Source organism: Rhinolophus hipposideros (genome assembly GCF_964194185.1).
Source record: "Rhinolophus hipposideros genome assembly, chromosome: 1".
In the NCBI taxonomy this organism is placed as follows: Eukaryota; Metazoa; Chordata; class Mammalia; order Chiroptera; family Rhinolophidae; genus Rhinolophus; species Rhinolophus hipposideros.
This window is the reverse complement of record NC_138047.1, coordinates 11,117,837-11,136,918: the sequence shown is the minus strand read 5'-3', so window position 1 is coordinate 11,136,918 and position 19,082 is coordinate 11,117,837. Positions and strand designations below refer to the sequence as shown.

At 32.8% G+C, this 19,082-nt stretch overlaps 1 protein-coding gene across 15 annotated transcripts in view; it reads right to left on the bottom strand.

The window, feature by feature from the left end:
* ABI1 (abl interactor 1) overlaps positions 1 to 19,082 on the bottom strand; it is a 114,971-nt gene that overhangs the window by 2,268 nt on the left and 93,621 nt on the right. For 3 of the 15 annotated variants that reach the window (XM_081062610.1, XM_081062611.1, XM_081062603.1), the window contains 6 exons: positions 18,777 to 18,917; positions 16,144 to 16,244; positions 15,148 to 15,228; positions 11,136 to 11,312; positions 7,559 to 7,645; positions 3,684 to 3,869 (listed from right to left, as the gene is read on the bottom strand). In XM_081062610.1, coding sequence (XP_080918736.1) covers positions 3,684 to 3,869; positions 7,559 to 7,645; positions 11,136 to 11,312; positions 15,148 to 15,228; positions 16,144 to 16,244; positions 18,777 to 18,917 — 773 coding nt within the window. The remainder of the gene's footprint in view (positions 1 to 3,683; positions 3,870 to 7,558; positions 7,646 to 11,135; positions 11,313 to 15,147; positions 15,229 to 16,143; positions 16,245 to 18,776; positions 18,918 to 19,082) is intronic. The other 12 variants (XM_081062614.1, XM_081062615.1, XM_081062612.1 and 9 more) reach the window with 4 other exon arrangements.

Sequence of the window (19,082 nt, the reverse complement as noted above, 5' to 3'; positions counted from 1 at the left end):
TGGCCAAATCATGTGCCTAAATCACTAGCTTGATCTTAGGGCCAAATTAACAATCCAGTTATTATTAGGCTAGAGAGAGACATCATTAATTTTCTATCTATTGGGGAAGATCTCTGAATTTTAGGATTTATTAGATATTTCAATTCATTTGTTCAAATATCTACTAAGTGCCAACCACATGCAAAACACCATTTTCCAAAATAACTACTGGGCAAAGCTGCATCTAATTTGAAAATACAGCTATCTAATTTGAAAATACATATATACTGGGACGTAAAGCTCATCCTACTCAATCGAAGGAAAACATTCATGTAATTTATGGGGCTATATTTAGAATCATTCACAGAATATTTACACACTTTAAGGTCATAGGATTTTTTGGGTTTTTTAAGGGGAAATAGCTGAGTAAAGACCCATTAAGCCAGAGAACTGTTTGTAATTCTGTGGTATCTGTGATTACTTTGAGTTCAAAATATTCACTTTCTTTGCAGTGTTGTGGAAAGGAATCAAAAATTACTAGTATTTTGGGCAACTGGCTGGCTCAGTTGGTTAGGGCGCAGTGCTCATAACAACAAGGTTGCCAGTTCGATTCCCACATGGGCCAGTGAGCTGTGTCCTCCACTAGATTGAAAACAATGACTTGACTTGCAGCTGAGCTGCGCCCTCCAAAACTAGACTGAAAACGACTTCACTTGGAGCTGATGAGTCCTGGTAAAGCACACTAACACTGTTCCCCAATATTCCCCAATAAAACTTACCAAAAAAAAATTACTAGTTTTCCAAACTACTGGTTTATGAATTTAATTATTCCTTCCTTCTGCCTTTCTAGCACAATAATTCTGAAATTATACGTAATTTTCCGGTATATGTGTAATGGTATGTGATATGGATTTTCTTCATTGACTTACCTTGTGTAGCTTTTAAAATTGATTTTTAAGACATTTAAGATGTTCTGGAACTCACTTTTCCCCTAAAAAGATGGCTACTCCCCATAATTATTCTGAATTAAATTATAACAAGGAAGAGACCTGAAGCACTGATCTACAGCATTTGCTAAATCAAAATAGGCAATCTTTTTATCCCCTGCACAAACTACTATATTACGTAAACTCAACAAATCCATTCCCTCTATTTTCATCCTGCAGCAGAGTCATGGTATTGTGATAAGCTCAATGACATAGTTTTTTAAAAACTCCAAAACATAAAGAATAAACAACATTAAATTATCCTAGTATTAGTTTTGGCTAAAAAAGCATCCAAGAAAATTGAGTGAATGCTAGAGATAATAAAGAAAATAGTGTAATAATAAAAAAGTGAAATATTGATAATTAATTTGTCAATGAATATTTATTAATTTTGGTAACATTAATTTCTTTGCATTCAGTCATAATGGGTTAAATTTTGAGATGACTTGTAAACTGATTATGACAAAGGCTTGACCAAACCCTCGGTCACTCAGCAGAATAAAAATTTTATTTTCTCTTGTTCTTATTTTATTTCCTCTTCCACTCATAGGCGTAGAAAGAGCTGGTAAATGCACTGACCTCGATTAATAATGTTTCTATTTTCCAAGTCCCCTTTGTAAATGTAACCTAGTCGCACCCAACCTCCCCTCCCCCAAAGCACATAGTCTCATATAATAACTTCTACTGCTGAGTACTTAACCTATTGACAATTCAATGTGCATTCCACATGCCAGGACCCGAAGCCATACAGAGAGCTAAACTCTCCCTCCTGTATGTATTGTAGGTTTCTTTGGAAGTCAAAATCTAATACTCAAATTCTACTTCTGCATGATAAAAATTTTAAGATAACTATCTAGTCCCTCTGAAATCTTTTCCTCAACTTAAAAAAAGAAAGCTTTCAACTGTCTCTCATAGATGCACTTTCTAGATATTTTGGCCTCCTGAATATTCTCTGAAGGCATTCCTGTCTGCAAGATCTTGACATGTGTATTTAAAATTAGACATAAAAATAGTTAACATAAATGAATATGATGAAATTGGTACATATTAGACTGAAGTTCAGCTAATGTACCCTAGGAATCTGGCTTTTCGAACAGCCATGTCATACTGTTGATTAATATAGTCAACTGAAATCCTATTAAACCAGATTTTATTCATCTTGTGATTATAAAGGTGACTATTAAAAGCTTTAAATATAATCCTACTAAATAGCAACATTTCGATTTAGAAGAGGGGTCAGCAAACAATGGCCTATGGCTAAATCCAAGCCACAGCCTTTTTTATGTATCAAGTTTTATTGGAACACAGGCCCATGCACTCACTTCTGTATTGTCTATAGCTGCTTGTGTGTTATAACAGTCGGGATGAATAGTTGTATCAAGAAACTGTGCCTGGCAAAGTTTAAAATATTTCATTTTGCAATATGTACAAATGCCGAATCATTATGTTGTACACCTAAAACTGATATAACGTTATGTCAATTATACCTCCATTTTTAAAGAAAGTTAAAAATATTTATCTGGTCTTTTACAAAAAATGTGTGATGACCCCTGCTTCAAGACTCATCATTTCAACTTGTGAAGGTATTTTTAAATCCTGCTGTTACTAAGTATATTAACCATTATATGATTCCAAATATATTAACCATTATATAATTCCAAATTTGTCAACTTATATAAATGTAATAGTCCCAATTGCATAGATACTTAAAGTTAAATTTGCTTTTCCAAGCCAGAAAATATAGGTAAAAACACAAATGAAGACTACTCAAGTTTCTCACTCTCATAATAACCACAACATGTCTCTATTTGAAGTACATGAGAATCTAAAGGTAAAGCAGAATATTCAAGACTTCCTGAACAACATGTAGAATATTTACTATTTAAAAATATAAAAAAAGAGAAACAGCAAATTTACTTTTAGCCATGTACTCAAAATTTGGACAGGAGAGAATGCAACAGGTCTCAAGAGCTACACCTACTTGCTCAAAGTCAGTTAATCCCGTGAAGCCAATGGAAGGGAATAATACATTTTAAATGCAACCAAATGATATTAACTAAATTACAAGCATTTTCCAGACCGCTACAGAAACATGGCACAGAATTGGATGACAAAAAGCAAATAAAGTCTCTAAAAACAAGATTTGTTTCTTTTCTACCCACTATTTCTTAATAGATACTTAAAAATGAGTGGTCAGGTAATTTAGGTAAATTTGGACATTAAAGTTATATTATACATCATTTCATGAAATGATTATCTTCTCTTTTATAAGATCAACCAACTGAAAACCTTAAATTGAGGCTTTTTCTTGTGATAGTCCCAATATACTTTAAAATATTTAGATATGAAAGGTATCTGTTCTTATTATAAGCTTGGAAATTTTGTCTGAAATCTTTACTAAGTATATGACTAGTAAATCATTTCACTTCTTTTTTCTGCCTGAGTTGACTCACGATGAAATGCATACAGGCAAGTTAATCTCCAGCTAGAAGCATATGTCATTTGAAAAAGCACACGTACATTATACTTTTAATTTAAAACATTAAGAATCCTCCCTTTACATTGGGAATGTATAGGAAATAAGGGTTAATGAAATCATTTTGGCTAGTAAGGCTTTTCAAAAGGTTAACAACACTGGATAAGATGTTCTTCATAACTCTAAAATTCTATAATTAGGTTAATTTCATTTACACCAATTCAGTGATGACTGTATCTCACCTTTCTCAATATAATTCTTGGGGGCCCAAGCAGGATCTCCATCGGCATACGGGTCATTATACTGAACTACTGCAGCCTCCTCGTCTTCATAATCCACTGGAGGTGGTGGGGGGGGAGGCGGGGAGTCATCAAACATGGGAATGTCGTCTGGTGGGGGTGGTGGTGGTGGAGTTGGACTATCAGCAACTAAAGAAATTCAGATAATTAGTTTGAATCAGAAATTAGACTAATTCATAAATTAACAGAATTTAAGAAAGCTCTAAGTTATATACAGCATGCACTATAAGAAAACATGCAATGATTAGAAATAAAAGCTTGGTGTGTTAAAGCTTCTACTACTCTTAAGAATAATTTTGCAGTAATAAAATGAGCTAAAAATAAGGGTATTAGGAAGTACTACAAATTAATGAACGAAGGAGGTTAGGAGACAAAAATCTTTTTTCTGTTTTTAAAGGAGAAAGGAGTAAATAAGTTTCCTTATTCCAAGGCTCAGATCAGAACAAATGTCACTCTTAGCCTAGTTCCTTCATCACTTTTGTCATTTGGACTACAATAATCATAATGAATAACATTACATTAATGGTTTGATAACCATTCACTGTGCACATTCATGTCCCTGATTTTGGCTTTTAATACCTTTAGCCCCCCAGAAATAAGTGGGTGGATATTTTTGTTTCTTTTAACGGAGAATAAAAGAAAAGTTGGTGGTGGTATTAAATCCGCTTCTACGTATAGGTTTTCTATTATTTAAATTTTAACAAGATGAGAGAAAACTAAATTAAAAATTAAGAAATTCCAAACTAGCAAATCTCATTGAACATTTTTTAAAATGTTTGTATTCATAATCAACTTTTGTAATATAGAAAGCAAGCTAAGATTTTTGCATTTTTGCTAGTAAAACATAAAGATGGGATGAGGGAGAGACTAGATCCTAAAGATCCAATTTTCTAAGAATACATCCACAACAAAGATTTTAAAAAATTAAGTATAAGGAAGGTAATTGGAAAAAAACAAACAGAAAGTAACTTGTATCATGCAGAACAATAAAAACAACTCATACCTCAAATTCTAGATGGTTGTGGTATGTGTCTGTGTGTGATTTAAATAATCAAAAGTGTAAACAGTGAAATGGGAAAATGTCAGGCTAGAACTGTGTTCACTGAACTATTATGACACCAGGTAACAAATGCTCCCAGTATTAAGGAAGTCAAAGCTAGAACACAACTAATTCTAATTTAAATTTCTGATCCACATATTTCTTTAAAAGTTAAATACATGAAAATGTTTTGGTACAAATTGATACGGACTTAGAAATAACTGCAGGGGAGAAATTTAGAATACCAATATACTAACTCAAATGTCAATTTCTGGGGCCATTTATGTGATCAAAAAAAGCAGTCATAATCTATCTGTAATACAGGTTTTAAAGTTTACTCCACCCTATTTGGAATAATGTGCCAAGAATGTAACTGAGGGACCGAGACTTAAAACATTTGCATAACAGCCCTATTTCCATAACCACTTCAATTCTGTGATTTCTATTTTATCCTGCTGGGGGATGAAAAAGGCTATTAGAAAACAAGTCCTGTGTGGTGATGCTAATTCTGATAGTCTACAATGTATTTTTCCATTGAATGCTTGGATCTATTTTATTTTTATCCATAAATACTCCATAAAGCTTTCTATTACTCGTAAGAGGGTAAGAAAATAGGTGTGAATCCATCAAAGAGCCAAAACTGATTCCTTAATTTGGCTTAATTTGTGAATTATATATGTTTGCCTGAATCCCTAAATTGCATCTACTCTGGATTTTATATATTACTTATTAGTTTAATGTTTTCATCCAGTTGTCCTCATGTCACCTACAATGAATCTCCACTGGCTTATCTTCACTATATACAAAGGGGCAGGAGTCCGGTCAATCTAATTCTCTACGCATAATACTTTGTCTAGCACTGGCTGTAATTAGTTCAAAAATGTTTTCTGATGTTAATCATAAACAGATGTAAACACACTGCTGACTTTTTTAAAGGCTCATGTCTTAAACTGAAACATTTATTAATAGGTTAACTGCTACATGCATTCATTATCACCAACTTTGAGTTAGTGGAACTCAATATTGAAGAAACTGAATACTGACGAGAACACAGAAAATTTGTAGTTCATAAAACATTTAAGATACTGATACACAGTTTCTCACCAATCTTCCTAACATGCTTTCAAAGCAAATAGATGCCAAATAAAGTTGAGCATTCACAACAGCACAAGAATGACTGATTAATTCAAGTTCGTATGTTTGGTAAAAAGAACTAAAATAGTACCAAATGGACCTCTTTAGCAAAAACCAGGCATGCCTAGAATTCATTCTGAATTTCTATGGAAAAAAAGAGTTACCAAAAAGCTAGACAATGAGCTGTGAACCCATTAAATGGATGTTCATTATGGTAATTTTTAAGTACGTAGTTCCTAAAAATTCTTGGCTGTTAAGGCAGCTCACAAGATTTAACTGGCTTAGTTTTTAAACTCTTATAGCATTAAGGACCAGCAATTAACCCTGATTCACCTATTTTAAAAATAAGATTCACTTATTTTTACATATTTAAACACATTAGAGTTTATAAACAAATTTCAAGGTTGGTTTACACTCAGAAATTTCAGTATTTTGAAAGTACAATGTTTTATAAATCCATTAAAACATACATTTCTTGAACGTAGGGACTTGGTCTTAGACTATTTGTATTTTTCCCTAAGACTAGCACATAGCACTGCATAAACAAATATTTGACTAGATGAAAGGAGGAAATAGGTAGAGTAACACAACAGGGTCAGCACAAGCTGAACAATGGAATTTGCCACAATGGAGTCTCCTAGAAGATGGGCTGGTCAAGTGGCTTACACATTTGTTCAAACCATTCTGAGAATTATCTGCATGGTGATGGTCCCAAATTACTAGCAGTAAATTACTCCCAGACCACCTTACCATCTTAATCTCAGCAATGGAATTCTGTGATCGTGGTAGTCTTCATTTTGCCAAATAACATTCACTATGATCATGTAACTAGGATTATACATCTTCCAGAGCCTTAATCAGGCAGCAATATAAACTACTCTATCCTAATTAAATCCACATATTCAAAAGCATTTCCAAAATTCATTAATTCTGACCTTCCTTCAGAGAAGACCTAAAAATAACTGACAGATTTGCATATTCATAAATAATCCTAATGAGCCTGCATGTAGCCAAAAACATAAAGAGGGCTCTACAATAATTATCACTCTTACTTACACGGATAGATATCATGGATATAATTTACTTATTCTTGCAGATTCATTCTCATCCTAACAATGCATCTTTAGATAGGTTCAAAATTATTTATGTATCAAACTCTGAGGCTACAAAACTTTCTCCAAAAACCTGTGTAATTAAAAGGAAAAACAAAAAACTGTCCCAAGCACATAATAAATTTAATCGCACAGTGTAACTAAATGCCTTTATGAATTTGCTGGCAACAGAATACAAAATCTCTTCTAACTAATTTCCCTAATAATTATTGAAGCTAGCAGTTTCCATCCAATGTGAATTTCTGTGTTTGGTTATTCATTCCTTAAGAATCTACAAAGATCAGATTTCATGTTTTAGATCATGTAGATACGTAAGAAAGTCGCAGTTTTGAAATTTAGATGGGTCAGTAATCATGCACACCAGAGAAAAAAAACTGAAGACCGTGCTCTTCAGTTTCAAAAACATATCTGCACCTATTTTCAAGATAAGATTAGCGTCCCAAAAAAAGTAAGGAAAACTGATGACTTATCAGCCATGCATGCTATAAGGAGACAGCCTCTACTCTTTGATAGCTCAGTTTTTCCAAACTTACTGTTTTCCTGCACCCTGGCCACGAAGCCTGTGAGAGGTATCTGTGGAGTCAACTGAGGCATAGGGGGAGGGGGTGGAGCAATAGAAACTGGTAGCAACAACACAGTATGGGGGGAAGTAAAACAGATAAAGGAAAGAAAAGGAAACAAACAAAAAGCAGAAGTCAGTTACAAGGACCACAAACATAAGTATGCAAAGAACAGTTTGCCAATGAAACAAAACAAAACAAAAAACAAAACAAAAACCTGCAGAACCTTCTTCAAGTTCATTACCCACTAGCAAACCTAAAGGTGAGTTGTACTTAGCCAACTAGAAAACAAATACATTTTATTTAATCCTAATGTTATATTGTTTGGGGAAGATTTAAATTTACCATCACATTCACTTCATGCAATGTAATTTGCAAAATCTAAGGAAACACTAAACAAAAATAGTTAATAGTGAAATATTGATAGAGGTTTTCAGGATATTGTGTTTCCATATTTCTATAACCCAACAGGTTTGTCTAACTTTCAGGTAATGTTGCAAATTAGAACCCACATAAATAAATATGTCATGAAATAGCTACTTATTCCATGTATAAATAACTGCATTAAGCACAGGTTTCCTTTAAAGACAGTTCTTATTATATATCTCAATTTACACATAGCTCTCCAGGAAAAACTCTTGTTTGTAAAACAAGGTTATTGTTACTTTTTAAGTTGACAATTTTAAAGACATCACTCCTAAATTTACTACAGAATAAGAGTGCTTCATATACCATGTTAATTGTTCACTGAGTTTTATGGGATATACTTCAAGAGTGACCTTTTTATTATCAGTGTTCTAAAAAAGAAAACCTGATCTAACAATAGGTTAAAATATGGAATTATTTGCACTGAGGTAATTTCTAACAAGTTACTGGGTAGCTGAAAACATATTCCAACTTCTTTCTGGAGAGGACATAATCTATAAAAAAATTGATACCAAATGCTTATGTGAGCAGCAAATGTATTAAAAATTGTAACAAACTGGAAGTAAACATACATACATTTACCACTTTGTCTCATTTTAGCAAGACAGTAATTGCCAAAGATTGCTCAAAAAGTCAACAAGAATGTATCACAAAATTCAGTTTTACTGGTAGTCACCAATAAGTGACATTAAATTAACAGAGAAAAACAATTATTGGTTCCCAAGGATCATGTAATCAAAAGGTAGTTTCAATTAAACCAATTTACAAATTTTATTGGTAAGCATAAAAATTGGAAAGAAGTTGTGTTCAAAGAAGCAATTACTTAACAAAGCAATATGTTCAATAATATCCACTGTATGGCTAAAAATAGCATTCAACTCTCTATGAAGTTGGTCCTCATTCATTCTGATACTCTGTATATAGAAAGATCTTAAATGAATAAAATGTTACAGGTTTTGATTTTTAAAGAACTCCCACAAATCTAAAAAAATGTTTTTAGAAACAACCCTTACTAACTAGCCAGGCTGGTTAGTACCAAAAGAAAAAGAAAAGCTACTAATCATTACCACCACATTTAGACAAAACAAATATGCACATCAAAACACTAACAACATTTATATCTACTACTATTACAACACCAACAGTAACTCAGATTGAAGGAAATTAATCTGACAACATATAATAATATATTTAAAATTTAAGGCTAAATTTGCTTTAAAATATCCAAAAGATAAATATTCAGTAATGAAAATGTTTTGTCTAAGAATAAGCAATCCACCCAAGTACTGTTAAAATAAAACTACACAAACATGGATTAGGTGAAAAGTCACCAAAAGTCCTATTTGCAGAGTAAATTAAATATCTAAATGAGAAGAAAAATAAGAAACATAAAGATGGGATCTAAAAATGCAGTATAATATGAAAAAAAAAGTTCATGAAACTAGTGAGCTAATAATCAGATAATCTGTGGAATATTCAGACTTTAGCTACCTTTCACCACCAAAGGAGACCAGGGAAAATGTGAGGTAAAATTCTAACTGGTAAAGTTTCTTAGTATTATAGCTTGGATGACAATTTTAGTCTAGAAAAAGGTTGTATAAATTTGGGATATCTGACACTTCTGCTAAAGTGGTTTTCAATTCTTATGAGTTTTTTTTTGTTATAACACAATTAATCTTTAACTCTAAAATTTTAAAAAATAAATAAGGTAACTCCCCCAGCTCTGCTTTAAAATAAATATGTGTTCAGAACATGCATTATTTTAGGTTGGTGCAAAAGTAATTGTGGTTTAAAAGGTTAAAAATTGCAAAAACCGGGGCCCGCCTGCCCGGTGGCTCAGGCTCAGGCGGTTAGAGCTCCATGCTCCTAACTCCAAAGGCTGCCGGTTGGATTCCCACATGGGCCAGTGGGCTCTCAACCACAGGGTTGCCAGTTCAACTCTTGAGTCCCGCAAGGGATGGTGGGCTGCGGCCCCTGCAACTAGCAACGGCAACTGGACCTGGAGCTGAGCTGCGCCCTCCACAACTAAGACTGAAAGGACAACTTGAAGCTGAACAGCACCCTCCACAACTAAAATCGAAAGGACAACTTGACTTGGAAAAAAGTCAACAAGAATGTATCACACTGGAAGTACACACTGTTCCTCAATAAAAAAAAAAAAAAAAAAAGTCCTGTTCCCCTTACCCAATAAAAACAAACCAAAACAAGCAAACAAAAATTGCAAAAACCGCAATTACTTTTGCACCAACCTAATAAATAAAAAGAATTTAAACCAACTTCCTATGTACACATGGGGAGTATTCAGTGTTTTATAAGTAAACTCATAAAACATACAGCTCTAGAAAGTAGCTACTACAAAAACTACATGGGAAAAGTGTTTTAATCTAGGCCCAGTGATCACCACTTCAAGCCAGTAACAAATGCTGGACAACAGGCTCATTTCAGATTTATCTGTTTTTTCCTTTTTGGATTAAGCATCTGACTATGGAAAGCGAAATTAATGACTACTGTAAGTAATTCAAACTTCCTAACATTACATGCCCAAACTATTTTCTAATCTTATCACCTTTAAACACTGATTGCAGTTAGTGTTAAGATGTGCAATTTGAGGTGAAAAGGGAAGAAATCAAAGGAAATCCTCCTTACTGTTATAATTATTCAGAAACAGAATAAGCACACACCACAAATGTTTTTTAATAGTTTTGAACTCATTTCAGCATAGGTTAACAAACTTAAAAGTGATAGCCAGCAATATCGTTATATTATTTTAAAAGAAAGACGATGTTCAGTGTTTTAAATTTTACTGTTATTGAACTTCAAATATGCCAATAAAAATTAATTCAATTTAATTTCAGTGGTGTTCTAGTTATAGTAATAAAAATATAGGAAAGCATATTAAAGGTAAATTTTAGTATACAAGAATACTAAGCCTGAATTTTTTTGAGAAAAAGTGATAAGCAATTATTTTTTAAGTGGTATAATTCAAGAACTAACTTCTTAAAAGCAAAAATGAACATGAAATAGTATGGTTTCCATTGCTGTCTATCACTGGTAAGAATAACAGTTTCAGTTTCCTTCAAAAGGAGTTCCACTATTGATGTACGCCTGCAAAGCACAAGCTTACTTGAATTCTGAGAATAAAGTGGACCTCCATTAACATGAGGCTGAGCAGAAAACTGAGCAGTCACAGAGGGAGTCCGTCTGTATCCACCAGAAGAAGTCGAGGAAGTGGTAGAGTTGTGTCGAGAAATCTGCCTGGTCATTGTGCCATACTGGGAGCCAGGAGCTGAGCCCGGGGCCGCTGAAAAGCATTAGTCAAAGGCAACCAACAAAGAACTTGAGCACTGTTTGTCACCTCCAATAGCAGAACAAAGAGAGAGGGACTCTCAGTAAGAAGTCGTTATCACTTTTTAAAGCCCACAGCACAAAATAAAGAGAAAAGTAAAGGTAAAAAATAGCTCTAGCTCTGAAGTTACAAACAGAAGGAAAAACAGATACAGTGTGGAAAGCTGCAAAAGTAAATATGTAACATTCTTAAACCTTTAATTTAGCATAATTCCAAATCGTATTTTGCTAATATTATATATTTTTTTTTTCTGTATCATTTTAGAACACATAGCTTTTATATGTAAATTGTGTCTCTCCAACAAAATAGATACAAAATATAGTCTGAGGTGAAAAGCGTCAGTTTTTAAATGTAAATGTATTTCTATCTGGTGTACAAACTTCTTCCACGCTATTGAGAAATCTTCAGAAGCACAGTGTAAGATTCTATCCAGCCAAATCCAGTTTAAGTTATAAAATGTAAACAGGTAAGCATATTTCCATACATAGCACTATATTTATTTGAATTTACTGTATTAACAGTTATCAATACATATTACAGGAGAATCATTTTTAAAAGGAGTACAACTTCTAGATTCAAAGCTTTTAAATATGTTGTCAGATTCCTTGTATATCTCCAAACTTTAATAACATACTTTTCCCTATCACTTAAATTTTTGTAACTGACAAAACTGGAAAAAATTTTAGACTGCAAAATAGACTGTATTTTATTAAAAATTTTAAACTGTAAAGCAGCTTTGTGTAGAAAATCCACTCTCTTTCTCCATACTTGGAGAGTTTTTCCATACCACACCCAAAGCAATCTTTTTAAAAAAATTATAATGCATAAACTGACTAAAATATTAATACTTAAAATTTTATTCAATGCCACCTTTACCAACATTTCAAAAGTTTAATACTTAAAAGGTTAATAAAGTTCAAAGCCTCTAAAGTTAACTATACTTTCCAAAGTATAACTTTGGGATTAATATTATCCTCTTTACCCAATCCATCCACAACTGAGTAAGTAAAAAGACAGCATCCTAGTTTATTTTCATTCAGTTGTCTAATTTAACCTCCCCTAGAAGACATCAAAGGTATTAGATAAAACCGTACAGCAGAGGTTGTTCATTAGAAGCAGTGCTAATATTGAACATTTTGGAGCTCCCAAGCCATAGGCAGTCACTAATTACTTAAATCATCCACAAGCTCATTTTCTAAATAGAAACACATCTTAAAAATATTGTCTATTCAAAAGTTTTTATGAGTAATTTTGGACAGCTAGGTTTTCTAGAAATATAAGATGTAACTCTATAACCATTTTTAACAGAAATCTCTGTAAAATCATTTTTACATTTCTCTGATATGTAATAAAATGTGTATAAAATCTAAGTTATTTTTCTTGGTGATTTAAAACCAAACACCAACTATTTATCAGTTCCAAACTATGACTATTTTAGAATTTATTTTAATGATTTATAAAATAAATTATAATAAGAAAGGGTGTGTGATTGATATATATACATAACTATATTATGTATAAATTATAAATGCATATGCTATATGCTTATAGTATATATTGTATGTAATGATTATATAGAACCTATTTACATAAATATACCATTATATCATAAATATATCATAAATATCATAAATATATAGTTTTTTTTTAAAAAAAAGATAAATATCCTGCTCCAAGAAAGAGGATTACCAGTATCACTGAAGCTTCCCATATGTCCCCTTCTGGATCCCAAGCCCCAAAAGGTATGTGTTAAAAATTTGCTTTCTTTACTATACATGGCTTTTTTTTTTAAATCACAGATATATAATCTTACACAATCAATACACATAGAGATTTTGAAAATTTAAAAGTTTTTATAATAAAATGATTATGTATTCTGTTGGCTTCCTCTTTTTCCTTCATATTATTTTAAGATTCATCCATGTTGATAAGTATATCAATATATCATCCAATTTTAGTGCTTTACATGTACACGCCACAATTTATCATTCTCTTGAACATTTCAATTATATCCAGAGTTTTGCTATTATTAATACTACTACTAATTAACATTCCTAAATATGACTCCTGAGTTTCTCTAGAACAGTGGTTCTCAAACTTCAGTGTTGACCAGATCAAGCCCAGTTGAGGGACTGTTAAATATAGATTGCTGGATTCTGTCCTCAGAGTTTCTGACTGAGTGGGTCTAGAATGGGACCTGAGAGTTCACATTCCTAACTAGTTCCTCCACAATGATGATGCTGGGGGGCCAAGGTCACACTCCAAAAGCTTGTGCTCTATGACAGTGGTTTTTAAACTTTATGGTCTTAGGGTCCATTCTTTAAAATTAGACAACCTCAAAAAGCTTTTGTTGGGTGAGTGAAAGCAATAGGTAATTATATCAGAAATTAAAACTAAGATATCTTTAAAACACATGAATACACATATATACATTCATATTATCATGTCGTGTAACCTCTGGAAAATCCCACAGTACCAGAATGAGATGAAAAAGGTAAATAAATTTTATTATGACTTTATTTTTTTATATATATATTTATTTATTTTTATTATATAGTTCTGACCTCAAAAATTCCATGAAAGAATCTTGGCAACCCCCAGGATCCTGTAACCATACTTTGAGAATCAGTACTCTAGGGTAAATAACTACAGATGAAATTGATAAATCTAAGGAGAAATCTATTCAATTTGACTAGCTAACAAATCACTTTCCAAAGTGAGTGCATCACCAGGTAAACTCCCACTAGCAATGCGCTTCCCTGTGGAAGGCTGTGGAAGCTTCCCTGTGGAAGCGCTTCCCTGTACAGCCTCACAGGAAGGCTGTGATTCCACTTCATTTTTACCTGTCTTCATTTTTACCTATCTGGTGGATAAAAAAGTAGTATCTCACTGTGGTTTGAATTTTCATTTTCCTGATCATCAATTAGGTTGAGGGTATTTTTTTTTCCACACGGACTTTCTGCCAACAATTTCTATTATTAGGGTCTTTTTTTATTACGTTCTTTTGCCCCTTTTCCTTTGAGCACAAGTGCAAATGTTTTGGAAAGATGTTGCTAGACGGCTTTATTTCACCGTAACGAAACTCAGCTCTCATTATTTGAAACATCTCATTATCCATTTCTACCCAGATTATTGCTATTGTGTATTTCTAGGCTGAATGGTTTTATACTGAGTCTATATATGGAATTCTTTATATGATCAATTCAGTCACCCTCAACTTGGGAACAATTTAAAAGGTTTTTAACTGAAAAAAACTGTTTCATGGCATCTTCAGATGCCATAAGTACTGGGCTATATTGGAGTTTTTCAAACTGTGATCCATAGGAAAGCCTCAAAGCACCCCATACCACACACATCATTTTCCTTTCCATTTTTCTTCATCCTGTCCCCCATCTTCACTCCAGTATTTTGACTGTTGCATATACCAGGGAGTTCCAAATCAAGTTTCACTTTAAAAAAAATTACATTACTAATTTTAAAACAGTTTTTGAACAATCACTGCTATACTTTTCCTAGAAAATTCTAAACAAACAACAAATACAAACCACATTAAATTGGTTATACACTAAGCACAGAAGCATTTCATTTTATAGAGGAATTTGTTTTATATTTGTTTTCTGTGTAACTTCAGAGGCCTTTCACCAGAAATTAGTGTAAATTAGATTTAACACTTTAACCTTTGTATAACCACTTGCAACCTAATGACTATAAAAGCTAGCAGTCTAACAGAGGAGTTTATTATGAATTATGCAAAGTAAGTTAAATCACTCCAATGGTTATGCAATCTCACCTATCACAGTGTTCACTGGGAGAAGTGGTGGAAGAGGTGGTGCTGGTGGAGCTCCAGAAGGAGGAGGGACAGAAATGTTTTCTAATAAAATAGTTTATAATTCAGGTCAGAGTGCAAGAAAGAGAACTAAACATTCTGAAACAGTAAGAAAGTACAATGTTTTGGAAAGAAGAAAAAAAAAGAGAGACACACCCATATGTAAAGCATGTTCAAATGAGTAAAAATTTTACTAGGTAAAGAGACCACTGAGGTCGTACCTATATTAACTATAAAATATGCCTGTTTTGATAAGTAACTTTTTCTCCTTTTTTCAACAACATCCTTGAGAAGCTAGTAATTTTTCCCTAACAGTACTGATTATCATACTACTTTTAAAATGTATATTTTTAACACTACAAAGTCTTAATTTCATTTACTAAAAATCAAGGGACTAATTTAATACTCTGCAATGGTTTTTAAATTTTTTATATAATATAAAAAGTAAAAGAACTTTTATTTTTATTATCCCATTTCATATTCATGGTATTTTACTGAACTATGTATTGAATATCATATATAAATATAGTAAAGTCACAGAACAAACTAACACCAGAGTTGAGATACTAGCCTGTAAGACAACATCAAAACTCAATTGATACGTAATTCACAATATAGACACTGATCCTTTGGTTAGAATAACAACAATATTGGTTTGCTCTCAAAATAATAAATACCATTCTTGACTAGAGCCCAAGGCAAGTATTTCTAAAGCAAAATGGCCAAAAAGTTATTTAATAAAGTTATTTAATATGCTTTATATGTAAGGAGAAATAGCTGGTAAAACCCTCAAAACTGTGAAAAACAACCTGAAAATGCTTTCAAATTTGTGGTTAGCGTTTATATTCTAGTAACAATCGCGTAAATTTAATAATCTTATCTAATAAAACTAAATTCAGACTTCCATAATCAAGCTCATAAATACTACCACATATTAAAATAGATTTATAAATAACATACCTGGTCCAATAGTGGGTGGTGAAGGTGTAGGCACGGCAATGGGAATGCCAATACTGCTGCTTCCACTGTTTTCTCGACTTCCACTTCCCCCACTACTTCCACTGAAAAGAAAAAAATGTGAGAAAAGCAATTCTAGAGATTTATCCAAAAACATTACAATATTCAACTCAGTCACTAAATATTCCCTTTTACGATACATATATAAAAATACATTTTTAAAATTGTTCAATACAAATTTTAACCCTAATACTTGAAATGGTTCTTGTGTTTCACTCTACCTCTCAATCATACTGGAAACCAATACAATCATAACATAGTACTCAGAAGTATCAGAAGAGATCATCCTATTGAGAAGTGAATGACCAATAAAATCTTATAGCACAACGAGTCAATAAGGGTTTATTTAAAACCTACTATGAACAGCAGTGAATAAACCAGACATGAACCATGTTGCCATGGAGTTCATAGTGAGAATGGGAAAACAGACATTAAAAAACAGTGTGATTGATGCCACACACAAAAAATGCACAAGATGCTATAGAAATCAATAAAAAGGTTAACCAATTTTTGTCTGGAATTAGTATGAAAACCTCCACTCATCTCAAAGAACGGTGATAAAACAGGAAATTTTCTGGAAAATGAGCAAAAAAAAAAAAAAGATAGTAGTGAAGTTTCAGAGTGAGGCATTCTAGAATAGCTGCTACTGTTACACTCTAGCCAATTCCCTATGTAATAGGGAATCCATAGTAATTCCTATGGATTTACTGTCCCTTTAGGTAAAAGACCTTGTACTACCCAACTGTTTTTGTAATGTGTGCATGTACATGTATGCAAATGTACATATGTGCATGCGTAGTCTTACACCCCGTATTATGTTTTAAAATCAACATCATTCGCTCAATAGGCCCAGAAATTCAACAGGACAAAGACTTGCACTGCCTAAAAAATAAACTTTTTATTTTTTTCCTCCAATGTGATCATTCTATAATTACATTATCACGTTAATGAAAGAAAAACAGAAAGCTGTTTACATAACAAAAATAGCTTCAATGTGAAGGCTTCCCTTAATTCCCTTAAGCCAGGTGATCAATACTCTCTGCCTTATGCCATCAATGCATCACAGACATATGAAAATGTTTGCATTTATTATTCTCTTCTACAATTATTGGCTTATCTGCCTTTTTTCTAATATGGGGGTTGTCAAATTACAGCCCATAAGCCAAATCTGACTAATGATACAATTTTTTATGACCTATGAGCTAAGAACATTTTCTACATTTTTAAATAGCTGGAAAAAAATCAAAAAGGGAATAATTTATGACACATTAAAATTATATGAAAGTCAAATGTCAGTACCGTATATAAAATATTATTGGAAGACAGCCTCACTCATTCATTTATATGTTGTCCATGGCTGCATTAGTGCTACAATGGGGAGCTGAGTAATTGCAACGGAGACCATATGGTCCACAGATCCTAAAATACTGACAATCTGGCCCTTTATAAAGAAGTTTGTTGATCCTGTTTTAACAGAAGGAGTTCTGAATAAAAGAACTATATCTTACCGGTATATCCCTAGCATCTAATGAAGTCTTAACTGGTTGCTAAATATGATTAAACTGCAGACAAAAACCATGCTTGAATACAATAATTCAAATAACAAACAAAAAAAGAACAATTTTGGTCTTCACTGAACTTAACCTGATACAATAACGGCAGGTATCAATATAAGAATTTATTTATTAACAGCAGCAATAACAAATGCCAATTACACACCATCTAACAGCCTGATACTCTTATTTAGTTGAAACCGTAAAAATGATTTTGCTAAGTTGTATGTGTAATATACCAACCTAAAAGTCAAGGTAAGCAGAGGTTCTTGCCCAACGTATGAAGTGAGAGGTAAAATTGAAGAATAAAACAAATTAAGCTATACAATAAATTTGTCTGGCTTTATAAAAAGTGTCCCCAAATGGAGTGGCTACTATTGAAAGAAAGAAGAGAAAGGTAATAACAGGGAAAAGGACCTGAGGGAGACTTCTGGGTTATTGGTAATGTTCCATTTTCTGACCTGGTGATGTCTATATGAGTATGTTCAATTTGTATTAATCCATTAAGTTGTATAATTAATAAAGTGTATACTTTTCTAAATGTATGTTATGCTCCATAAGCAAGTTTATAAAAATCCATATAGAGTATATCAATTCTCTTAATAAATTCTTGGTCAGATCTAAGCTAAGCCTTCTTTCCTCCAATCTCTTCAAGTTTAAATCATGTTGTATAATTTCTGATATTTAACATCTTATCCAAAACTATTTAAGAGTGGCTGCCTTGATCTTTTTTGAAAGATTATTTTAAAAAACACTCTTTAGCGTTGATCCAAATGTACATCTGTACCTCTGTCAAAAGGAAGATACAGTAGCAATCTGCTAATATAAGTATGTATTAAAAAATCTAAAAAACAGAAGTTATGACACAAAGTGACAGGAACAGATCCAATACTATTACCCCCAACTTTTCCCCTCTATTTCTGTGTTAGCATTAGAGCAGTACTTTACTCAGCAACTTCAGAGTCTGTGACCAGTCCATAACCCCCACTCTCAAATGTTCAAACGCTCAACCTGAAGGATTACCTGTGTGTCCTCGGTCTCTGGTTTAAAGAAGCTGTCCTGCCTGGGCTATGCTGACTTCCAAGCCTAGCAGGACTTGTCATGTAGTCATTAGGAACTGTTGGAGGTTTAACAGGTTCCAGGGTTTTGTAAGGAGTATTCCGTCTAAAGAAGCATTATAGAGAGCAATGATGAATACAAAAGATAAAATGCTATTTTCCCCCAAATTTGTGACTGTCCCTTTGTAACCAAGTATAACACGACTTTTTTATCTTGTAACAATAAAGTTTTAGGAAAATTCTTAATTGGGGTATATGAATTTTGTTACTT